The sequence below is a fragment of the Lissotriton vulgaris genome, chromosome 10, assembly GCF_964263255.1.
Source record: "Lissotriton vulgaris chromosome 10, aLisVul1.2, whole genome shotgun sequence".
NCBI lineage: Eukaryota > Metazoa > Chordata > Amphibia > Caudata > Salamandridae > Lissotriton > Lissotriton vulgaris.
In genome coordinates this window covers 24,156,936-24,177,201 of record NC_141698.1, presented here as the reverse complement: position 1 = coordinate 24,177,201, position 20,266 = coordinate 24,156,936, and the positions used below count along the sequence as shown (strand labels likewise).

General features: G+C 47.4%; 1 protein-coding gene across 3 annotated transcripts in view; it reads left to right on the top strand.

The window, feature by feature from the left end:
* The first annotated feature begins 219 nt into the window (after positions 1-219).
* The window catches only part of OTUD5 (OTU deubiquitinase 5), a 456,714-nt gene continuing 436,667 nt past the window's right edge, over positions 220-20,266 (top strand). For 2 of the 3 annotated variants that reach the window (XM_086940296.1, XM_086940294.1), the window contains exon 1: positions 220-821. In XM_086940296.1, the coding sequence (XP_086796422.1) occupies positions 408-821 (414 nt within the window). In that variant the 5' untranslated portion in view covers positions 220-407. The remainder of the gene's footprint in view (positions 822-20,266) is intronic. The other variant, XM_086940295.1, reaches the window with a different exon arrangement.

Genomic DNA, 20,266 nt, shown 5'->3' with positions numbered 1-20,266 from the left:
TCCAACTCCCGGTAGCCTAGTCCGAGGGAAACAGGGCGGGTGGGGGGCGGCAGGTAGAGAACAAAGGGGCCGAAGCGGGGGGGAGGGAAGAGGGCTCCTGGAGGGCAGCGAGGCGTGGAGGGGGGGTCGGCGCGGCGCGCGTGACACGGGTGCGCGAGGACAGTGTGACGGGCTGCTCGCGCGCCCGAAGAGGTCAGGGGACAGCCTGGAGAGAGGCGCGGGGGGGTGTCAGTAGTGACAGCGCGCGCCGTGCAGGGCGCTGGTGCGGCGACGGCGCGCGTGTGGAGCCGGGAGTTGGCGGCGGCGCGCGGCTCTGACGGTTGGCGGCGGCGGCGCGCGCCGGCTGTAAGGCCACGGCCTCGGTCCCGGTCCTAGCGGATACCCCAGGGCGCCCCTGACCGCGCGCCATGACCATCCTCCCCAAGAAGAAGCCGGCGGCCGCCGAGGAAGGCGAGCGAGGCGGCGGGGGCTCGGGCGGAGGCGGCCCCGAGGCGCACCCCCGCGGCTCCGCCCGCTCCCGGGTCTCTCCGCCGCCGCGCTGGGGGCCGGTCACGGGCGGGCAGCAGGCCTCGGCGGGCGGAGGAGCATCGGTCGGGGGCTCTGGCGGGGCCGGCCAGGGGGACGGAGTCGGTGGCGGAGGAGGAGGCTGCTGCTCCGGGCCCGGACACAGCAAGAGGCAGCGGCGGCAGCAGGGGGTGGGCACCGGAGGAGCCAGTCCCCAGCAGCTCGAGGAGGAGGGGGGCGCCGGCTACAACAGCGAGGATGAGTACGAGACGGCGGCGGCCCGAGTGGAGGCCATGGACCCGGCCACCGTGGAGCAGGTGAGGCTCGGGGGGGGGGGATTCTATGGGGAAGTGTCGTTGTGTATGTCCCGCCACTTGCACGGGCCTGTGTGGTACTGGATAGCCTTCACAGGGGATATGTCACCGTGGAGCAGGTGAGGCTCGGGGTGATTGGTAGGTGGACGTGCCATTGTGTATGTCCCGTTGTATGTACTGGTCTGAGTGGTACTGGATAGCCTCCTCAAGGGATCTGTCACCTTGGAGCAGGTGAGGCTTATTTCAGGTGGACGTGTCCTTGTGTATGTCCCGTTACATGTACTTTCCTGGGTGGTATTGGATAGCCTTTACAAGGGATATGTCACTTTGGAGCTGATGAGGCTCGTTTGAGGGGGGGGGGGGCAGGAGTGTCATGTCTCTCTTTACATGTACTAGCCTGTGTTATTGGATAGCCTTCACTGGGGACCTGTCACTGTGGAGCAGGTGAGGGTCGTGGGTTATTGTAGATGGACGTGTTGTGATATATGCCCCTTACGTGTACTGGCCTGTGTGGTATTGGATAGCCTCCTCAAGGGATCTGTCACCTTGGAGCAGGTGAGATTTGGAGTTGATATAGGTGGACGTGCCATATTGTACCCCCTTACATGTACTGGCCTGTGTGGTACTGGATAGCCTTCGCAGGGGACCCTGACACAGTGGAGCAGGTGAGACTCGGGGGTCTCTGGTGTAGGTAGTAGACCTTTTAATGTGTTTCTAGGAAAGGGGAGTGGTCCACAGGAAATACCAAGTCTATATCAGTTTTCACGTTTCATGTATTGGGAAAAACACACTCAAAAAACTCTGGACCGCTTGAGTTTTGTAGCAAAAAAGTCTTTGAAGGGGGTGTTGAGTGCGTTTGATCAAATTGTAAATATCCTTAGGCCGAATTCAAAATATCTTAATTAATCCTCGGTTCTCATCTTCTTGCCTCCGCTCGCAAAGCGGCCGTCTTGCGAGCGGAGGCAAGATGATGAGAACCGAGGATTAATCCCGAGAAATTGAAACCTGATATACAATAAGATATTTTGAAAAACTCTTTGAGGATTTGCATTAATGAATATATGAAACTGTAAATGGCCTTGAAAAAGCCCCGGCGCAATTCGCCACAGGGGGCGAAACACGTGTCGGCTGTTCATGTTTTAAACCTTATTTAATAAAAGTATTTTTTCTACATCACTTGGACTCCTGATTCTGATTAAAAGAGCAAGGATTAGACCTTTTAATGTGTACCTTCCCAAAACTCTCTGCATAACACACATTGTCTAATGTGCCCTTGTTTAATTGTCCACATCTAAAACTCTAGCCAATTACCCGACTCCTTCCTTGGGAGTGTTTATTTTATTATAATCCGTTGTGCGATAGTATGCTACTCGTACTTTTTTTGCACCAACGAGGCTGAACACTATTTCGCTTCCAGTTTACTTGCAGTATTTTATTAAGTGGGCTGTAATTCCTTACTAAAGATCCATCAAATATAGTATATATGGTGCTGAAGGTAAAACTATGCATTGGTGTCTAAAAACATGAACTCCTAGGCTTCTTTGACACATTTCTAGTAAATAACTTGGTAGTCCTTCTGGACACCAAAGCAACAGTAGTACCTCCCATGTTGAAGGATGTGCAAACGGATTTTTTTTTCTTCAGCTCTACACCTTGAACCATGTCTTTGGGTTCCTGTTCTTTTTCACATTGACTTTCAGCAATTATGACACACTTTCTCTCTATGGTTGAATTTTTTTTAAGGTTGCCATCCCAGCTTTCGCTTTCTTCTGTTTTAGAATGTGCAAACCATCAAAAGGAAGAACCCTCCCCCTCCAGTTGCACCTAAAGTTATGGATATTGCATAACTCCACCTCTATACAATATAACGGTTTTAAGTTACTGGGAGTTGCGTTCTAATCCGTAGGCACACGGGCCATTGAGCACTGCTCTGGTCCTTATGTTTGAGTTCCCTCCTACAGATGATTCAAGACCGTGCATTACTTATTTGAAGATTTTCACAAATGAATCCTGCTGCCTTTTCTCTACTTCATAGTGCGGAGGGTAGAAAAAAAGGTATAGATTTAGTAGAGGAAAGGTTGCAGTCTGGGCAGGTGAGATGGAAACATGTGTTAAGTAACTCTTTAGGTGTGACCTTTGGACCACCCAGCTGGAATTCGGTTGACAGCCAGTCCCAAAAGCTGGTTTCTTTTGGAGTTTCTAGAATCGCTTAAGATTGAGCTCAGATAGCGTGTTCGATGTTGGTGCATTCCATATTTAATGCCTTTTATTTCTAGGTATTCGCCATTATGCGTTGAAAGATTATTGGTTAATTAGATTTTAAGATGTGGAATGAAAATTGAGGTTTCTAGTTGCTTTGCGAGGCAGTGTACTTTATGTTGCAGTAGTAAGCACTTGACATGGTTTTGTCAGCTCCACCCGATTGTTTGTTTGGAGTAGAGTTGCATTAACTTGGGGAGAGGTATTGGGTTGGGAAGTGGACATGAGGGGAAGCAAACAAAAGAGTGGAAAGTTTTCCCAGGCTCATGATAAAGTTTCTGAAAGAGTGAGGCTTGGTGGGCAGTAGAAGGGGGGTCTTTTTGCGTTCTCCAAAACATTTGTTAGATTTCTTAAGGACCTAAAGGAATCAGAGTTTTTTTCTAACGGAAGGAAGACTGTGAGGTGTCTCATGTGGGTAACTTTTTTGGAGTCCAGACAAACCTGTAAGAAAATTTCTACAGGTAATAATGCAGACCCCCTCCACCCCAAAACCCCTTAAACCCTCTTCTTTATATTTAATTTTTACAATGTTTACTTTTCTGTCACTTGCTCTTTATTTCGCTACATTCTGTCTCATCTGAGTGGAAGGGACTAATGGCAACATAGTCCTCTGCTTATAACAGCTGTTTGAAGGGCTCCTTCATTATAGGAATAGATCTTAAGGTCTTTAATAACTGCTTTGGCCCTTGGAAGTGGTTTCTAATGAGTGTGTTCTGTTCATCTGCAAATAATGTGAGCCATTAACACCATAATCAAGCAAGCAAAATGAATGGAAAAAAGTGAATGCTAGGTAGTGTACTTCACAGTTAGCTTTCTTTAGGCAGGGTATTTCATCGTGTCCCTCCTTGCCTTCAGGGGCTATGATTGTTTTTATATGTAATTTTATTGTATTATGTTCTTAATGAAATTTGATTGTTTTGGAACTTTTATGGTTTTCTGAACGTGAAACCGAATAAAGTTTATTTGATTTGAATGCTAGATACGTTCCAATCCTATATCCTTAAAGGCTAAACCCTACATATTAAGTTTAGATGATTTGAATCTTGGTTACTTGAAAATACATTCTGCTGAGTAATGTCAATCCTCCCATATACTGTTATTATATTAGGCCTGAAGTTGTAGTCCTCTCTTTTCAGCATTTCTTTCAACTGGTATCTTACATAACATTATCATGTAGGGGTTTGCTAGCGTTCTGCTTCCATGTTTGTTACAGTCAAGGGTGAACAGTGCCTTCAGTTTTTAGCAAGCACACAGAAGCTACTGTTTTTAGGTCTCGCCTGTCGATGCGCATGCGCATCGAGCAAGGCGAGAGTATTGCGAGTTATCCACACTTTATCTGCACTGCAAGGAATCGTGGCGATTCCTTGCAGTGCCCGTGACTTTTAAGGTCCATGCGCATGCGCATTAAGCTTATGCGCATGCGCATTGACCTTAAAAGTCACGGGCGCGTGCATGTCCGTCTTTGATTACCCGCTCCGCCCCCTTCCCGCCGTCTCGCATTTCCCCCTGCCGCATCAAAGGCTTTCACGGCCGGCCGGCCGGCCATGCTTTCAGTTTCACGACCGGCCGGCCGTGTCAATTACATTTCTCTCCCCGCTCCGCCCCCTGCTGCCACTTCCTTGACTGCCAGTCTGCCACATTTCCAGCCATAATGGCCGCCCGAAGCACTCCTCTGGTTTCTTTTTGAGGAGAAAATCAAAAACATAATGACCCATGTAACTAGCAGGATAAGAAAACTCGTGCCCTTGTAAAAGGCGCACACAGCAGCAGCAACATGCCCTAAACTGAAACCCACAAGTCTCTCTTCTCCACTCCCATCCCACTGGGTGGCGCTGGGAGCTAGTGTGGCATGACATGTGCTGCAGTTTTGTTTTCCAGATTTCTACAGCTTTGCCCCACGCTGCCGTCGGGAGCCGACAACTCCGCCTGTGAAGTGCAGCTCCCAACGGGCTCGGACACGTGTGATTGACTCACCCACAACTTTTAAATTCTTCACATTTTTGTACCCTGACTGCTCAAAGGATAGTCTCTTTTACATGAGGGCATAGTTGTTTAACACCTCTCCCCTCTCCGCCCCCTCCCCGCTCCGCCCCCTCCCCTTCCCTCCGTGTCGCATTTCTCCTCTCCCCCTCTCCGCCCCCTCCCCTGCCCGCCGTGTTATTTGTTTATTTTACCCGCCGTGTCTCTGCTGCTTCCCCCTGTCCTGTCTCTCCTCCTCTCTCTCTATACCCTCCCCCTCCTCCCCACCACTCCCATCAAGTCCCTCTGGCCCTTCCCTCCTCCCCGGACCCCTCCTCCCCTGCCCCCTCCACCCTTTCTTGTTTAACAGGGTCCTAAGTGCCATTGCCGGTGCAATCCCTTGACTTGTGACATTGTAATGTCACTTTCCAGTAATAAAGTAAGCAAAAATATGTATGCTCCCTGGCTTTCGTGTACCTTGTTAGTCAAAGCCGCTCATCCCCCTGCAAAAGGAAGTGGACTCGGAGACACAGAAAACGGTGCTCACAAACTACATGTTCCCCCAGCAACCGAGGACAGAGGACGGTAGGAGTAATCTCTTTAAGGACAAAATGTCTGAACCCTGCATTGGCCGTCCAAAGTGATGGCCGCTCAAGCCAGACCCTAAAGAATGGGCTTTTGTCACAGAACCTCAATTTCTATAGGTTTTAGACGTCAAAGGCCCGGCAATTCAAAATGGACGTCTCAGGAATGTGAGATCTTTTCTTTTTTTGTAATAGAATTTTGTTAGTCTTTTAGAGGGAATCTTCAAAGCGTAGTGGATGACTGCTCAGGTTCAAAAACGTCTGGTGTTTGGCAGCTCTGTGGTTGCATGCCTTTGGTTCATGGGGTAAGACCCTGTCACTGGAAATAATTCTTAGAGAGTAGTTGATTCTAGATTTTCTGGAAATCGGGCACTTTAAGATGAACTGCTGGCTATACCAGTCTTCAGAATGAGAGCTCCAGCCAGCGGACCTTGCAGAGGCTGTTCGTTTATTGATTTTAGCTCCTGCAATCTTTTAATAGCTCCCCTCTCTCAGCAGCGTCATCGGACCTGGTATGATTAAAAAAAAAGCGAAATTGAGTACCGAAGCATTTTCTTTGCATTTTCTCCTCCTCTCGCGGTCTATTACCATTTAACACTTTCATGCTGCCCCTGGTAATCTCAATCACATGCGGTCTTGCATAATCAAAAAAACACATCATCTTTCATAACTGATCCAGTTTGCTTTTAGAAATGCTACGATGAAACAGCCATGTGCCTGTTATCTTAGTTGTGCATTAGCTCTACTGTGGCCCTGTGTAGCTCCTTTAACTCCCTGCAGAACAGATCCCCGCGGCTTCCTTGTCTGGCGTCCGAATGAGCACCAGCGGAGTCCTGTGCAAAAACTACCAGGAGGGAATGGACAGATGCAAGAATCATACACTGCAGCGCACTCCAAGTACCTCAGGTTTAAAGAATTACTCTTGCTTCGTTGAGCAAAGCAGACCAACAGAACTTAGAATTAATGTGTTAGGCGGGTAGTCAGGCCCAACAGCGGAGAAGGACCTAAACTTGAACCTTGAATGGTCATTCAGTCAGTAGACTGTTACCAGGGTGAGCCATGCGGGAGTCCCACTGTTGACAGTGGGGGAACAGAGTACCGGTTCTGGGCACAGTGCTCTGGCCACCTCTATCTGTTGCCGCTTTGTTCTCTGCTCCAGGGCTGGGGCCTGGTTTTCCCACTTGCTCAGCACAACGTGATCCTGGAGTCACGGTTTTGGGCTCTCAGTTATGCAACTGAGACCATATTCAGTGACTTAGCGGTGTTTTGATGTCGGGTCCACCTCCTACCTGAAACGTTCAAGTGAAACTTCTCCAATATTACGAGGTACTCGAGAGTATTGCGAGTTATCCACTCTTTATCCACACTGCAAGGAATCGTGGCGATTCCTTGCAGTGCCCGTGACTTTTAAGGTCAATGCGCATGCGCATTAAGCTTATGCGCATGCGCATTGACCTTAAAAGTCACGGGCGCGTGCACGTCCGTCGTGTTTTACCCGCTCCGCCCCCTCCCGCCGTGTCGCATTTCTCCCCCCCCTCCCCTCGCGCCGTGTCGCATTTCTCCTCCCCCCTCCCCTCTCTTCCCTCCGTCTTGCTTGTTCTTATTGCCAATTTCATCGGCTCCGTTGCTCACGGAGATGCCCTTCAAGACTTCTAGAGTTCACGCTCTTTTTTTCTGTTTGGGGGCTTGGCACCTCGAGCCGCCGTGGGGGCAGGAGGCAGGTGTTTCCTTTTGACGGCGCCACACTTCCTGGATGACCGCTCTGTAGATAACGGAAGTAGGGGCGTGTTGCTGATGGCCATCGCCTTGCTGCCAGGTGACACAGTTTGCTGCTGCTGCTTCCTCTTCTTCGGTAAAAGCAGATCTGGTCCACGCCGGTGCTGAGTGACATTCCCCGGAGAGGTGACCTCTGCTGCAATACCCGGCTGGAACCCCTGATGTGGTTTGGTAAAATGCCAAAAGTTGTACTTTATTCCTATACGACGAAAAACCATTTTTAATATAGAAAAGACCATCTTTTTTGATAGTGTACCATCGACTTTTTGACGTGCTCGCCAATTTGAAAAGGTATTGTCACAACAGCTCCGTTTGTTGCCTTTATCCTCGTTTCTTTTAAATTGTTCATTTTACACTGGTACAGTAACTTAACCCGCTCGCGGTTTGTATACTTGTAAATACTGTAGCGAGTGTTTCAAATTATGGTATAGTGAGAAAAGTGACTGCAACAAGTGTGTAATTAGTGCTTACTTTTTGAAACACTGCCGCAAAGTTGTGTGCTGCTTTTTTTGTAATCGTACGGGGTGATGTTCTTTATTTGGACTCTCACTAATCAAAATATTATACATTTCCTGTCTAACTCCCGGGCATAGCGCAGTAACTGTTTCTTTAATACTACGTGCAGTTATTAATGTATTGCTTTCATATGTCATTTCCTTGTACGCGACCGTAATCGATTCGTCCGTAGGGTGTTGGATATTTTTCCTCGTGGCAGCATATGTATCGGCGCTTTTGTACCTCGATTTCCTAATTTCCCATCGCTTTCATAATTTCCCCTCGCTTGCAGCAGACGTTCAATGTTTCTGGTTACTGTCTCGTAAGGTAAGGTAGAACTCGTCCTCTTTCCTGTATGTAATACGGTCCTGCGGCGGGATATATGGGTTCCAAATCGCGGCTCATCTCTCGCCTCCTTTGAGTACAGCTGGGAGTCCCCCAAGAGTCTGCGTGTTCCTGGATACCAAAGCCCTGCTACCTTGTACGTCAAGCAGCCCCCCCCCTACTTATCGCGATTTTGAGACTGGCAAGCCTCCCGTGAAATCTGAAGAAGCACGCAGCGAGCGCACTCCTCACCCTCACCCACCCTCAACCCCTCACCCACCCTCAACCCCTCACCCACCCTCAACCCCTCACCCTCACTCACCCTCAACCCCTCACTCACCCTCACTCACCCTCAACCCCTCACTCACCCTCACTCACCCTCAACCCCTCACCCACCCTCAACCCCTCACCCTCAACCCCTCACTCACCCTCACTCACCCTCAACCCCTCACTCACCCTCAACCCCTCACTCACCCTCACTCACCCTCACTCACCCTCACCCTCAACCCCTCACTCACCCTCACTCACCCTCACCCTCACTCACCCTCAACCCCTCACCCTCACCCACCCTCAACCCCTCACCCACCCTCAACCCCTCACCCTCACTCACCCTCAACCCCTCACTCACCCTCACTCACCCTCACTCACCCTCAACTCCTCACTCACCCTCACTCACCCTCAACCCCTCACTCACCCTCAACCCCTCACTCACCCTCACTCACCCTCAACCCCTCAGCCTCACCCTCACTCACCCTCAACCCCTCACCCTCACTCACCCTCAACCTCATGCTAAAGATTTACAAAAAAACCCATAAACAATTCTAAAAGCACTAACTCTAATGCTGCGAGACCTATTGCATTTCTAATGCTTGTTGTATATTTCAGGTTCATCTGATGTAGAACCACACAATCTGGGGAACAGATCCCTGACAACTATGAAATGTGTTTGAAAGCACCACATCTCTTACCTGGCCTCTTAACACAAGCAACAGAAAAATAAATGAAAATTGAGACAATTAATTTACTATGCTTAAACTGAGAGGTGGTTGTTGGAAATAATAAATGCACACGTCGGTTTCTTCCAGGACCAGAATTGCTGCTTTAGCTCCTTCATCCAGTGGAACACATGGTCCATTCACGAGTTAATGTTAAATTGCCTGGCCCTTTGTCTGATTGTGATCAGTGTGCGTTTGAAAATTCACTTGGTATTGCTTAAGGAGTTTTGCCTTGAGGCATACAATAGACAGCAGAAGTACGATCCTTTGGGTACAGTACACAACACTTGGTATTCAGACAATTCAACTCACCTGGGCCAGATAGTTGGCTGTGATTGGTGAGAAATGTTTGAAAAGTATAGCCCCGAAACGCCAGATGAAGTTTACTGCCTTTCCAACAGCATTATTTGTTCAGCTATGTTACAGGGAGAGGCAGAGGAATATAACGGCTGTTAAGGAGCTCTTTCCTAATCTTGGCTTAATCTAGGCTTGTTGCAGGTTTGGTTCCTGACTAATGTTGGTGGAGAAGATGGTTTATGTCCCCTTGCTTGTGAAGTTCACTTTTATACGTAAAAAGAAGGGACTGACCCTGTATTCACCTGAACCTTGGTGCTGAGCGTTCTCTGTCCAAGGCAGCAATCATTGCAATTCAGCTGTTGAGCATTTTAAAGTAATCTCTGATCATTGTTCATTCCGTTGGGCAGTTTAAACCTTTCTCCTCCCCTCTTAAATATTTTACTCCTAATAAAGCTTTGGCAGTTAGGGGCCACATTAATGTTTACTGATAATACTCATACCTGGATACATAAGAGCAAACTACAGTAGTTGTCATATGGCTCCGTGAACTTTGTCAGTGTGGAGTGGGTGAGGGATTGTCAAACAGGCTTCCATAGACTTTTCGTGTGTGAAGGGATAGTGCTGTATTGATGTTTGAACTTCCTTCCTGGACAGATTAATGTGAAAGGGCAGAGAGCGCACGAATACTGAATGTCCTCCTACATGTACCCATCGACCTAGCTCCTGAGGAACAGGGGAGGAATAGCACTGTACAGCATTCAGATGACTACATATGGAGCATGTGATGCCGTAGTTCTTTGTAATAATTTGCATGTATAGTGTCACTTGCCACAGCCAGTCACTCGGAGAAAGTGAGAATCTAGCACAGCATACACTGTACAAATCAGTAGGTCTGTGCACCAGCATTAAAAAGACCTCCCGCCGCAGTATACTTCAGAAGTTCCTATCTGATTGCTCTTGACCCCTTGAGTGTGAAGTTCATAATCAGAATCTGCTATAAAAGTGGTTTTTGAAGTTATTCTAAACCTTGTAAGAGGGCATATCATTGAATAAATAGCATTTGCGCTGACAATGCACAAGAGAGACTTCGGGTTTTGCAGAGTTAATGTTTTCTTGGCTTATATGCTGTGTATTAGTCCACCATCCAGAAATTGGGTCTCAAAAGAACCCCCCCCCCCAACAAGCGCAGGTTAGATGCTGTATTTGCTTTCTGGTGGTATATCGCACAATAACATCAGGCATATGCCTACAGAGAGATGGAGAATGCCTTCTTTACGTTTTGCCTTAAGTGCCACCACAAGGTAGCCCAGAAGGGCAGTCAAAGGGTCTAAATAAACCCTGTCTACCCAAAGACCACAAATCTGCGGGGTGTGAGATGTGCACAGCTTCTGACCAAGACCCTTCAAGCTCGAGACAAAGATGAGCACATTACGCCATGGCGAAGTCGCAATAAACTTCAAGGAGGGGTAGGTTGGGCTTTTTGCACGCGCAAGACAACTTTTCAATCCGTGGGTAGCGCGGACTCAGGCAATAGCTTACTAAATTTGGGTCGGTTTTTAAATACCAGCAGGTATACCCTACATTTTGAGAGCAACTTCATTATTTCATGTGATTCAGTATTTTTGTACAATTATCACACTCACTTCCCCAATAATCTGTAGATTAGGTTTATTGCTCCCGAAAATTTGTCTTGGCCGATAGAGATAACTCTGGCAAGAAACGTGTCGCCCTATATATACATCAATCAATCACAGCATTTATATAGCGCACTACTCACCCGGAGGGTCTCAAGGCGCTAGGGGAGGGGGGGTCCGCTACTGCTCGAACAGCCAGGTCTTGAGCTGCTTCCTGAAGGCGAGGTGGTCCTGGGTCAGGCGGAGGTGGGTCGGGACGGAGTTCCAAATCTTGGTGGCCAGGTAGGAGAAGGACCTTCCTCCTGTGGTGGCTCTTCGGATCCGGGGGACGGCGGCGAGGGCGTGGCGGTCGATCGAAGTTGGCGTGTGGGAGCGTAGAAGTTGAGGCGGCTGTTGAGGTATCCTGGGCCTTGGTTGTGTAGGGCCTTGTGTGCGTGGGTGAGGAGACGGAAGGTGATTCTCTTGTTGACCGGGAGCCAGTGCAGGTCTCTCAGGTGTCCGGAGATGTGGCTGCGACAGGGGATGTCCAGGATGAGTCGTGCTGAGGTCACTTTAGGAGCTGTTTTGGGTCATTACTGCTATATTCAGCCATCCACTGTTTTAACTTATAACAAGAGTACCTATACATTAAACCCCCCTTTGGTACCGCTTAGCTATTTTTACCAATCACTTCACACCAATCTGTACTTAGAGCACCTACACTTCACTATGGTGTCTTATTTTATAAGACTTCTGGCAAAGAGCCCTCTCGAGGGGTCTGTTGGACATAGAGTGCCAGACCAACGAAGAGCTTACAGATGATTCAGCATGACACCCATCTGGAAGTCTGAGGGCTCTTGCTTCTCAGCAGTTGGGTCCCCCGCCCCCAGCTCTGCTTGCTCAGTCCCATTCGGACCTCTTGCTCCTCTTTTTCTATCTCAAACGGAATTGCATACTCCTTGTGATTACAAAGTCTCTACAAGAACAGCCCTCTTAGAGAGCTTTTTTTTATTGAGCAATAAGGAAAATCCTGAAGAGACCAAGGTGGCTCAAGGAGAAGGATTTGATAATAATAATAATCCACATTTGTAAAGCGTAAACCATCACCCGTTAGGGTCTCTAGGGGCTGGGGGCCGTCGGGAAGATTAAGCAAGCTATTGCCCAGTCACATGATGCTGGGCTAATCTGCTGCTGGCCCTGGGGATCGAACCGTGATCCCCAGATTCCGGAGTCAGTCACCCTGGCCGCGGCGCCACATCTCTCCCTGATGCAGAACATTGTTGACTCCGAAAGAGAGGAATCATTGAAAATGACAGCTAGAAATGTAAAACCTAGGGCCCGGATGCAAGTAACACCAAAGCATGTCCGTGGGACCAATCCAGCACCCTCACTCCAAGTTCTCAAAGACGCCCTCAATGCCGACGTCCTTGTCAGTTCAAAGAAAATCGAAGGATCAAGTACCTTTATAGGTTTAAAAACAGACACCATTGGGGGCAAGCCCTCTGACCTGACTCCACTCTAAAAGGGGATCGGAATGCGCAGAGATGAGTCAAAGAGCCCTCAATGCTAAAGAGGAAGAATCCCTAAACCCATTTTGTATCTGTGAGGCAATTCACTCCGGCTCTGCAGGTCGCAGCGTCTCCCCATGCGCACGTGCTGTCCAGTGCCAGTGAAGTTTAGGTGCATCGCTTTCCCCTACGCCAGTGGTTCCCAAACTTTTTTGACCCGTGGCTCCCTTGACCTAATTGGCAGTTGGCCGTGGCTCCCCACCATTTTTTTACCGGCGCACCGGGGTGCCGCGGCGCCCACTTTGGGAACCACCGCAGTAGACCTTTGTACTCTCCACCATTCCTATGTGACTCTTAGAATTTATCCATTTGTATCTCTTCCTTGAGTGACTTTACAACCTTTACATTTGCAATTTTTTCTATTTGTCTCTTCCCTGTGTGACTTTACTACTTGTACATTTGCAATTTATTGCTGTTTATATCTCTTCCCTGTGTTACTTTATAACTTGTATGTTAGACCTGTCTGGCTTTTTGACGTAGTCCCTCCTATTTATTATTTATTTTGCCCCCTTTTTGCCCCTCATACCCTTGATTCTGCTTGTATCTTTTATGTAACGCATGTAATCCTAAGTCCTTATGTATCGCAACTGGTTCTTATGTAAAGCGCTCTGACACCTTCGGGTAATGTTCGCGCTATTTAAAAAGAAAAGGTGATGTCAGAAGTCATTAATAGGTAAAAAGCTTTTCATCCAGTATATTTATGACTACAAATAGAGGACATGATGACCTAAAAAGAATTCCTGATCCATCTTCATGCATGAATACTAAAGGTTATTCTTAAAATATGACACACCTTGACTGGATTAGGCATTCACTATAACAAATAGGTGCTCATATGTATGTTACTCTAGTAACACTTGTAGTTATTTGCTTGATGCAACAGAAATATTCTGGAAAAGATGGAAAAACCGTGTTCCACCTGTGACCAGTCCAGCTCTGTTTGGAATTTGAATTTGGATGTCCAAGTTAAATAAATATAAGTCTCCGATTTCTGATAGGCCAAAGACACCCAAGGGCATAGATTGGTCAATAGAATGGAGGGGAGTGAGCTTCAGATTTTCCAACAATCAATCTGGCATACAATTAATACATTATACGACGAGCAGGGCGCACAAAAGGGGCAGAGGTAAGGGAGATGAATGTGGATTGATAGGGGTGCTAAGTGAGAGAAAACACAATTTTTTTGAGTTGTCAGAGGCCTGTTGACACATTTTCTCCACACACCCCAATTGTGGCTTACAATTAGCAGTGATAAGTGTTTGAAATGCCTTCCTAAATCTGGAAAATTCAGTTAGACCGGTAATAATCAATCCGTGCCCTCTCTGTAGTGCTGCCTGTCACACTGTGTGCCTCCGTGAGCTTGGTATCCGGTCTCGCTTTGTGCCGGATAGTGTCCGAGGCGGTGTGTGTGGCTACTTGCCGCACAGAAGCGTTAGGGCTGGTGGATTCGCGTTGAAATAATGTTCTTCGGCGCTTGCTGTGTTTATCTCCTGCCTGACACACAGCGCCATCTAGCGCTAGTCCATCTGTAACCCATGTCTGGGGTCGGCTCACTGCTGCTGAGGGGAGCCTGCAGAATCTGCGCCGATAATGGCCTATTATCGGGGCAGATTCTGAAGGCTGTGTGAGTGAGGGCCCTTCATGTTCCCAGCGGCTTTATCACTTAGACTCTAAGTGTTTGTTTGTTTGTTTTAATCGTGCATGATCTGCCACTCTGGACTTCTGACAATGCAGCACAGGGGGGGCCTAACGAGGTCAGATGCTATCTTTCCCAAATAGTGCGGCGGCGCCCCTGGCTACTGATCACGGCGCACCAGGGCGCCGCGGCGCACAGTTTGGGAACCACAGCCCTACGCATTCACTGGGACAAGTAAACTAAATAGGAAGCTAACTTAGGGGCTATAGCTGTCCGTTGCTCCAGTGACTTACAGCCTCTATCCTTATGCTTGCCTCCTGATTTCAGCCTATTGTTGCTGGAGTTCTTCCGCCCCTCCTGTCCTTCACTGCACCACATACTCTGCAGTCTGAGAGTGCACCATTTATGCTTACTATGGTACTACAGCATGGCAGATCGTCACTACTCCACTGACGTCCTACAACCGAGTCAAAGATGACATCGCCTTGAAGATAGCCTGTTGGAGGCTCTAGATGCCTCAGTTACCCACTCAGTAACCAGAGCCATTAATTCTAAATATGGTAACCAGTCATGCACTGTGGGTGCTCTGCACAATCAGGGAAAGTAGTTACGAGTAGATCTCCGAAGGTGCTCCAGGGGGGACAAGAGGTTGGTTACCACAACCCCGCTATTATCCACACATGTTGAAAACAATAAATAAAAAAATTCCCCCGAGCACTCAAAATCAGTAAAGAAATGTCCATATAAATCCTTCTTTATGAAATGTAAAGGTTTAGTCGGAACAGTCCAGTACGTATTATCTTCCAAAATTGTTTTATTTCAATATTCCAATTTGAAATCCAGAGAGAACCGCTTCAATCCAAAGATTAACAGCCAACACGTGTTTCGTCTTGCTTAAATCTAGCATTTGACTTCTTCAGGGCTCTTGTAATGTCTGATCATCTGGTCAATGTTCCTTCACATTGTACACTCAACCCAAGTCAAACTAAATTCCTCATATGCGGAAATAAATCCCTGAATACCCCGTCTCATTCAAGACTTAATCAGTAAAGTGGCTAACTTTTAAAGTTAAGGAAAGGCTATGTTTATTTTACATTATTATCAGATAGCAGAGCCTGACAATGAGCAGTGCTCCACTCAGATTTATGACCCACGTGGGTCACAGAGGTTCAGACCTGAAGCACTGAGGTGTTTAACTCTTAAATAGAAGTCGTTCTCAACTCAATATTGGAGCTAGAGAACAAAAATATATTTCTGAATTCTTTTAAATGAGGAAAAATCAAAATGAGGTTACCTAATGATTAAGTAATCTCTTAATTTTAATGTTCTTCCTTTTTAAGTGTCTTGTTTACAAACAGCAGGCATTGTGCTCCCACAGTCATTTTTTTTTAACTGGGGAAATTCCAGTGAAAAGTTTCTGCAAAACATTTTCTTAATGTTTTCTGTACTTTAAATTACGCCAATTAAGTCGTAATGTTTTGTGAAGCATGCTTCTTCAGTTTAAATTCCTCACATTTGAACAAATTACTGTTTTTGTCCTGTTATAAATGTCCCCATGTCTACAGGCCATGGAGTAATATTCCTGCTGTTTGTAAAGACACTTTGACATTGGAGAAGATTAACATGAGTTCTGCATAATGCATATAAACAAAGTTAACTCTTTAGTTGGATTTGCTCCTATTTCAAAGTGTCTCATTTACATACAGGAAGCATCTTGCACCCAGAGGCTGGTAGGCAAGCTGCCATATTTATAACTGAAAAATTGCCATTTTATAAAATGAGAGAAATTTAAAGTGCATAAAAATCCTTCGTCAATTGCAAAAACAATGTTCCTTATTAGGAAAAATGTTGCAGAACATTTTCTGCACTTTAAGTTTCTCCCACTTAAAGATTGTATGTTTATGCTGTACAAGTAACGGTGCCACATATGGCAAAATATGTTCTGTGCCATAAGTACCTACTAAACAGGCTCTCAGTCACCCATACAATTATCTCATTCATTCACACGTTCATACGTGGAGAAGTGTGGCTCACGGTGTAGAGCAGGCAGACCCGGAAGCTGAGGTCAGACCCGGGACCAGGGTTCAATTCCCGACGCGGCAGGGTCTTGAGCTCAAATGTCCATGGACTCGATAATTCTCTCTTCGGTGCCTGCTCTAATCATGGGTTCTCACTCTGCAACTCTGGGCATTAAGCTTGCTTAATCTCCACAACGGCCCCCCTGCGGCGGGATGCCTGGCTTTCACCTTGGGGATGCCCTGTAGGGGCTATCTCACAGGGAAAAGCCAGGACGGGTTCCCAAGGCAAGCGCTGGGAAACCTCCGGGTAGCTGTGCGCTCAATAAATGCAATAATAATAATAATAATAATACACCCCACAGACCCTACACTCACTGATGCACATGACGGCCCTATCATAGTACCCTAGTCTGTGTTTTATTCAAACCATAGTCTCGGGCTACATGAACATTCGGTTTACAGTCAATGAAGATAGGCGTGGGGGTGTCTGGTAACAATGCGTACGTTACTTGGCATTTAGTAGCCCACAGCAATTTTCACACATCAGAAGTAGCTTTCTTTAAAGGAAAGGTTGTAGACCCCTGAGATAAGCAAAGTAAAAGTGGAGATGGGAGCAAAATAGATGGCAGCCACCCACACAATGGTGCATAGCCAAGTCAAATTCCCTCCTAAAGAGAAATGAATATGACCTGGTGCGGAAGTTGGAAGAGCTGATTTGCAGAGAGCTAATGGGGTAATGGAGGAGGGAGAGACTGTAGTTTGCACCTGCTTAAAATTTGCATTAGTTGCAGCAGACCAAGCTAACAGACAGATGTATAAAGGCACCATCGTGAGAAAACATCCCTAATTGCAAGTATCATGTTTCAAACAGTTTAGATGGCCTTTTGAAGTTAAGTCAACCCTACCAACAGAACCAGTGTACTGCCAGGTTTTTAGTGCAGTATCCCACAAACCTTCAAACCGCAGACATGTGCACAGATTGGGACTTCAGAGTAGCAGTACCTCACAAAGTCTATAGAGGCAGGGTCAGACGAGGGGACCAAACTCCAAGATGATCATGACCAAGTGCAATTGACTTTGAAGGAAAGGCACCAGCACACACCAGAAGTGGGGAGCTGTTTCATGTGACAAATGGGTACTCTGCATGGCTATTGCATAGAGCGCTTACACATACCACCAAGGGTAAAACCAAGAGGAAGAGCTTGCACCAAGGATTGAACTCTCCTACAACAGGTTGGGACCCTCTTAGTAAATTGAGCAATAGAAAATGTGCCAAAGAAAAATCATTGTGGAGGTTTACTCTGCTTAGAATTGGACACTTAAGGCCTATTCTAGATCTTGGATTCCTGAACAAGTTACTCAAGACCCAGACGTCCACACAGCAAGAATTCATTCCACACTCAATGAAAGGGGACGACATGGCGACCACAAAGACAAATACCTGCGAACATCAGACATAATACATTTCTCAGATTCATCATAGGGGAGGTACGTTACCAGTTCCAGGAAGTTCCCTTTGGTATAACATTGCCAGAGTCTTTACAAAACGGCTTGCTTTGATGCAGCACACTTTAGAAGGTGAGGGATACATGTCTACCACTCCCTTGACGACTGGCTGTTGAAGGTGAACTCTTTGACACCTTGTCAAGAAAGCATACAGCCAATGATACAAACACTGCAAAATGTGGGAATATCCATAAATGGATATAAATTATCCACAGTTGCAGAGACGACGTTCTTTGTAGTAAAATTGAATTTGAGGGAGGCCATAGCATTCCTAAGAAGGAAAAAGAAATCTGGCACTGACACAACACCTCACCTCAGCTAGAGGGAACTGTCGCTGACAGCGAGATTTGTATTGAAAGTAATGGCCATGATGGCCTCGTGAACACCTCTGAATTCCCCATACCTTGCTCATCTTGGACCAATCTAGGAATGGATTCATAGCAAATGGTCAAAACCAAGAAGGAACTGTGAGGATCTTTCATATAGAAAATCCAAAGAGATTAGATGGAGAACATGACCATATGGAGAGCCTTCAAAGAGCCAAATTCCTGTGACTATAACTACAAATGCATTCCACACAGGATGGGGAGCACACGTGAAAACCAAGCATGAGGTGTCTATGGAGCCATTTAGAAGCAGTGAAACCCATACATGTTTGAGAGTTAAACAGTCTTCCTAGTTCTAAAGGCATTCCATACACATGTCAAGTGAAAAACAGCCCAAATTCAGATGAGCAGCACAACTGCAGCACCTACATCTACATCTGCATCTACAAACCAGGAGAAATAAGGCCATGTTATGTCCAATCTAGCTCGTGGTATGGGGAAATGGGCCATAGAGATGAAGGTATATTTCTAAAGTCCACACACCTGCCAGACGTTCAAAACCTAGAGTCAGGCTGGTTAAGCAGGCAATCAAGCACCTCATACGAATTCGCACTAAGACAAGGGATAGTGGAAAGAATCTTCCAACAATGAGGCAGGTGAGAAATAGACATGCAAGCATAAAAATTGCCATCACTTTGTGTTAGGTCAGGGAAATGTACATACACTTTTCCTACAACTCAACTGATAGTTAGTGCTCAACATGTGAAAAATGCATGCATGACACTAATAATAGCAACTCCGCAGGTTTTTTAACCTGATGGGGATAGTTTAAAGTAGGATTTCTAAGTTCTCATGTAAGGATGTACTAGCCATTCACAAAATACAGCTATGCCACAAGGAGCCAGCCACTCTCAGCTTCACAGGATATGGCTCTGAGGACTTGGAATTCGCTGGCCAATGGCTTCCGCAAAGATGCACAGAAGTCCTGAGAGAGGCTAGAAGACCTACCAGATGAAAATGTTATATCTCCATCTGGAAAAGATTTATGCACTGCTGCTGCAGGGAAAGGGAAAGGGGAATAGGCAGCTGGGCAAATTATGCTGCTGCTATCAAATATCTAATGCACTTTTTAGATGAGCGACTGTCCTGTATGTAATTATAAATGCTAGTCAGCCGTAGCGACGTTCAAAAGGCCAGAGACGCGTGCAGAAAGAGCCATACACCAGATGTTCGGAAGGCAGCTCCCAATTACCTGCCTGCAAGAACTAAGACAAATCCGAAATGGGACCCGATTCTATATTGCCTTTGCTTCGGCAAGTAAGAGGTCGACAGTCACCAAGGAGCCTGTTGAAAGATGGATGGGGCAACAAATCTGGGCATGTTACAAAACAACTGTTGCAGCCCTAGAGGAGAAACCAGGAGGCTCTTCACGTGGAACAGGAGAGCTACACTAGTGTTTGTATCCCACATGTCTATAAAAGTCGCCTGCTTGGCAGCCACATGATCATCCATGCATACGCTCTTAATCCACTATTGTGTGGAAAGGCGCTGGCTGAACAAGCATTTACAATGCAACGGTCACGCCTTTGCAAAAGTTAGAACTATTGGCATTGTAAATGACAAACTTTTTATTTGTGTTGGTTTTGGAAACAGATAAATAAATGAGATTGTCATTTACAATGCCAATAGCTTAATCTCTTGCAAATGCCACACACAGAGGCCCCCCCCCCCACACAGAGGCCCCCCCCCCCCACACAGAGGCCCCCCCCCCACACAGAGCCCCCCCCCCGCACACAGAGCCCCCCCCCGCACACAGAGGCCCCCCGCACACAGAGGCCCCCCCGCACACAGAGGCCCCCCCGCACACAGAGGCCCCCCCGCACACAGAGGCCCCCCCGCACACAGAGGCCCCCCCGCACACAGAGGCCCCCCCGCACACAGAGGCCCCCCCGCACACAGAGGCCCCCCCGCACACAGAGGCCCCCCCGCACACAGAGGCCCCCCCGCACACAGAGGCCCCCCCGCACACAGAGGCCCCCCTGCACACAGAGGCCCCCCCGCACACAGAGGCCCCCCCGCACACAGAGGCCCC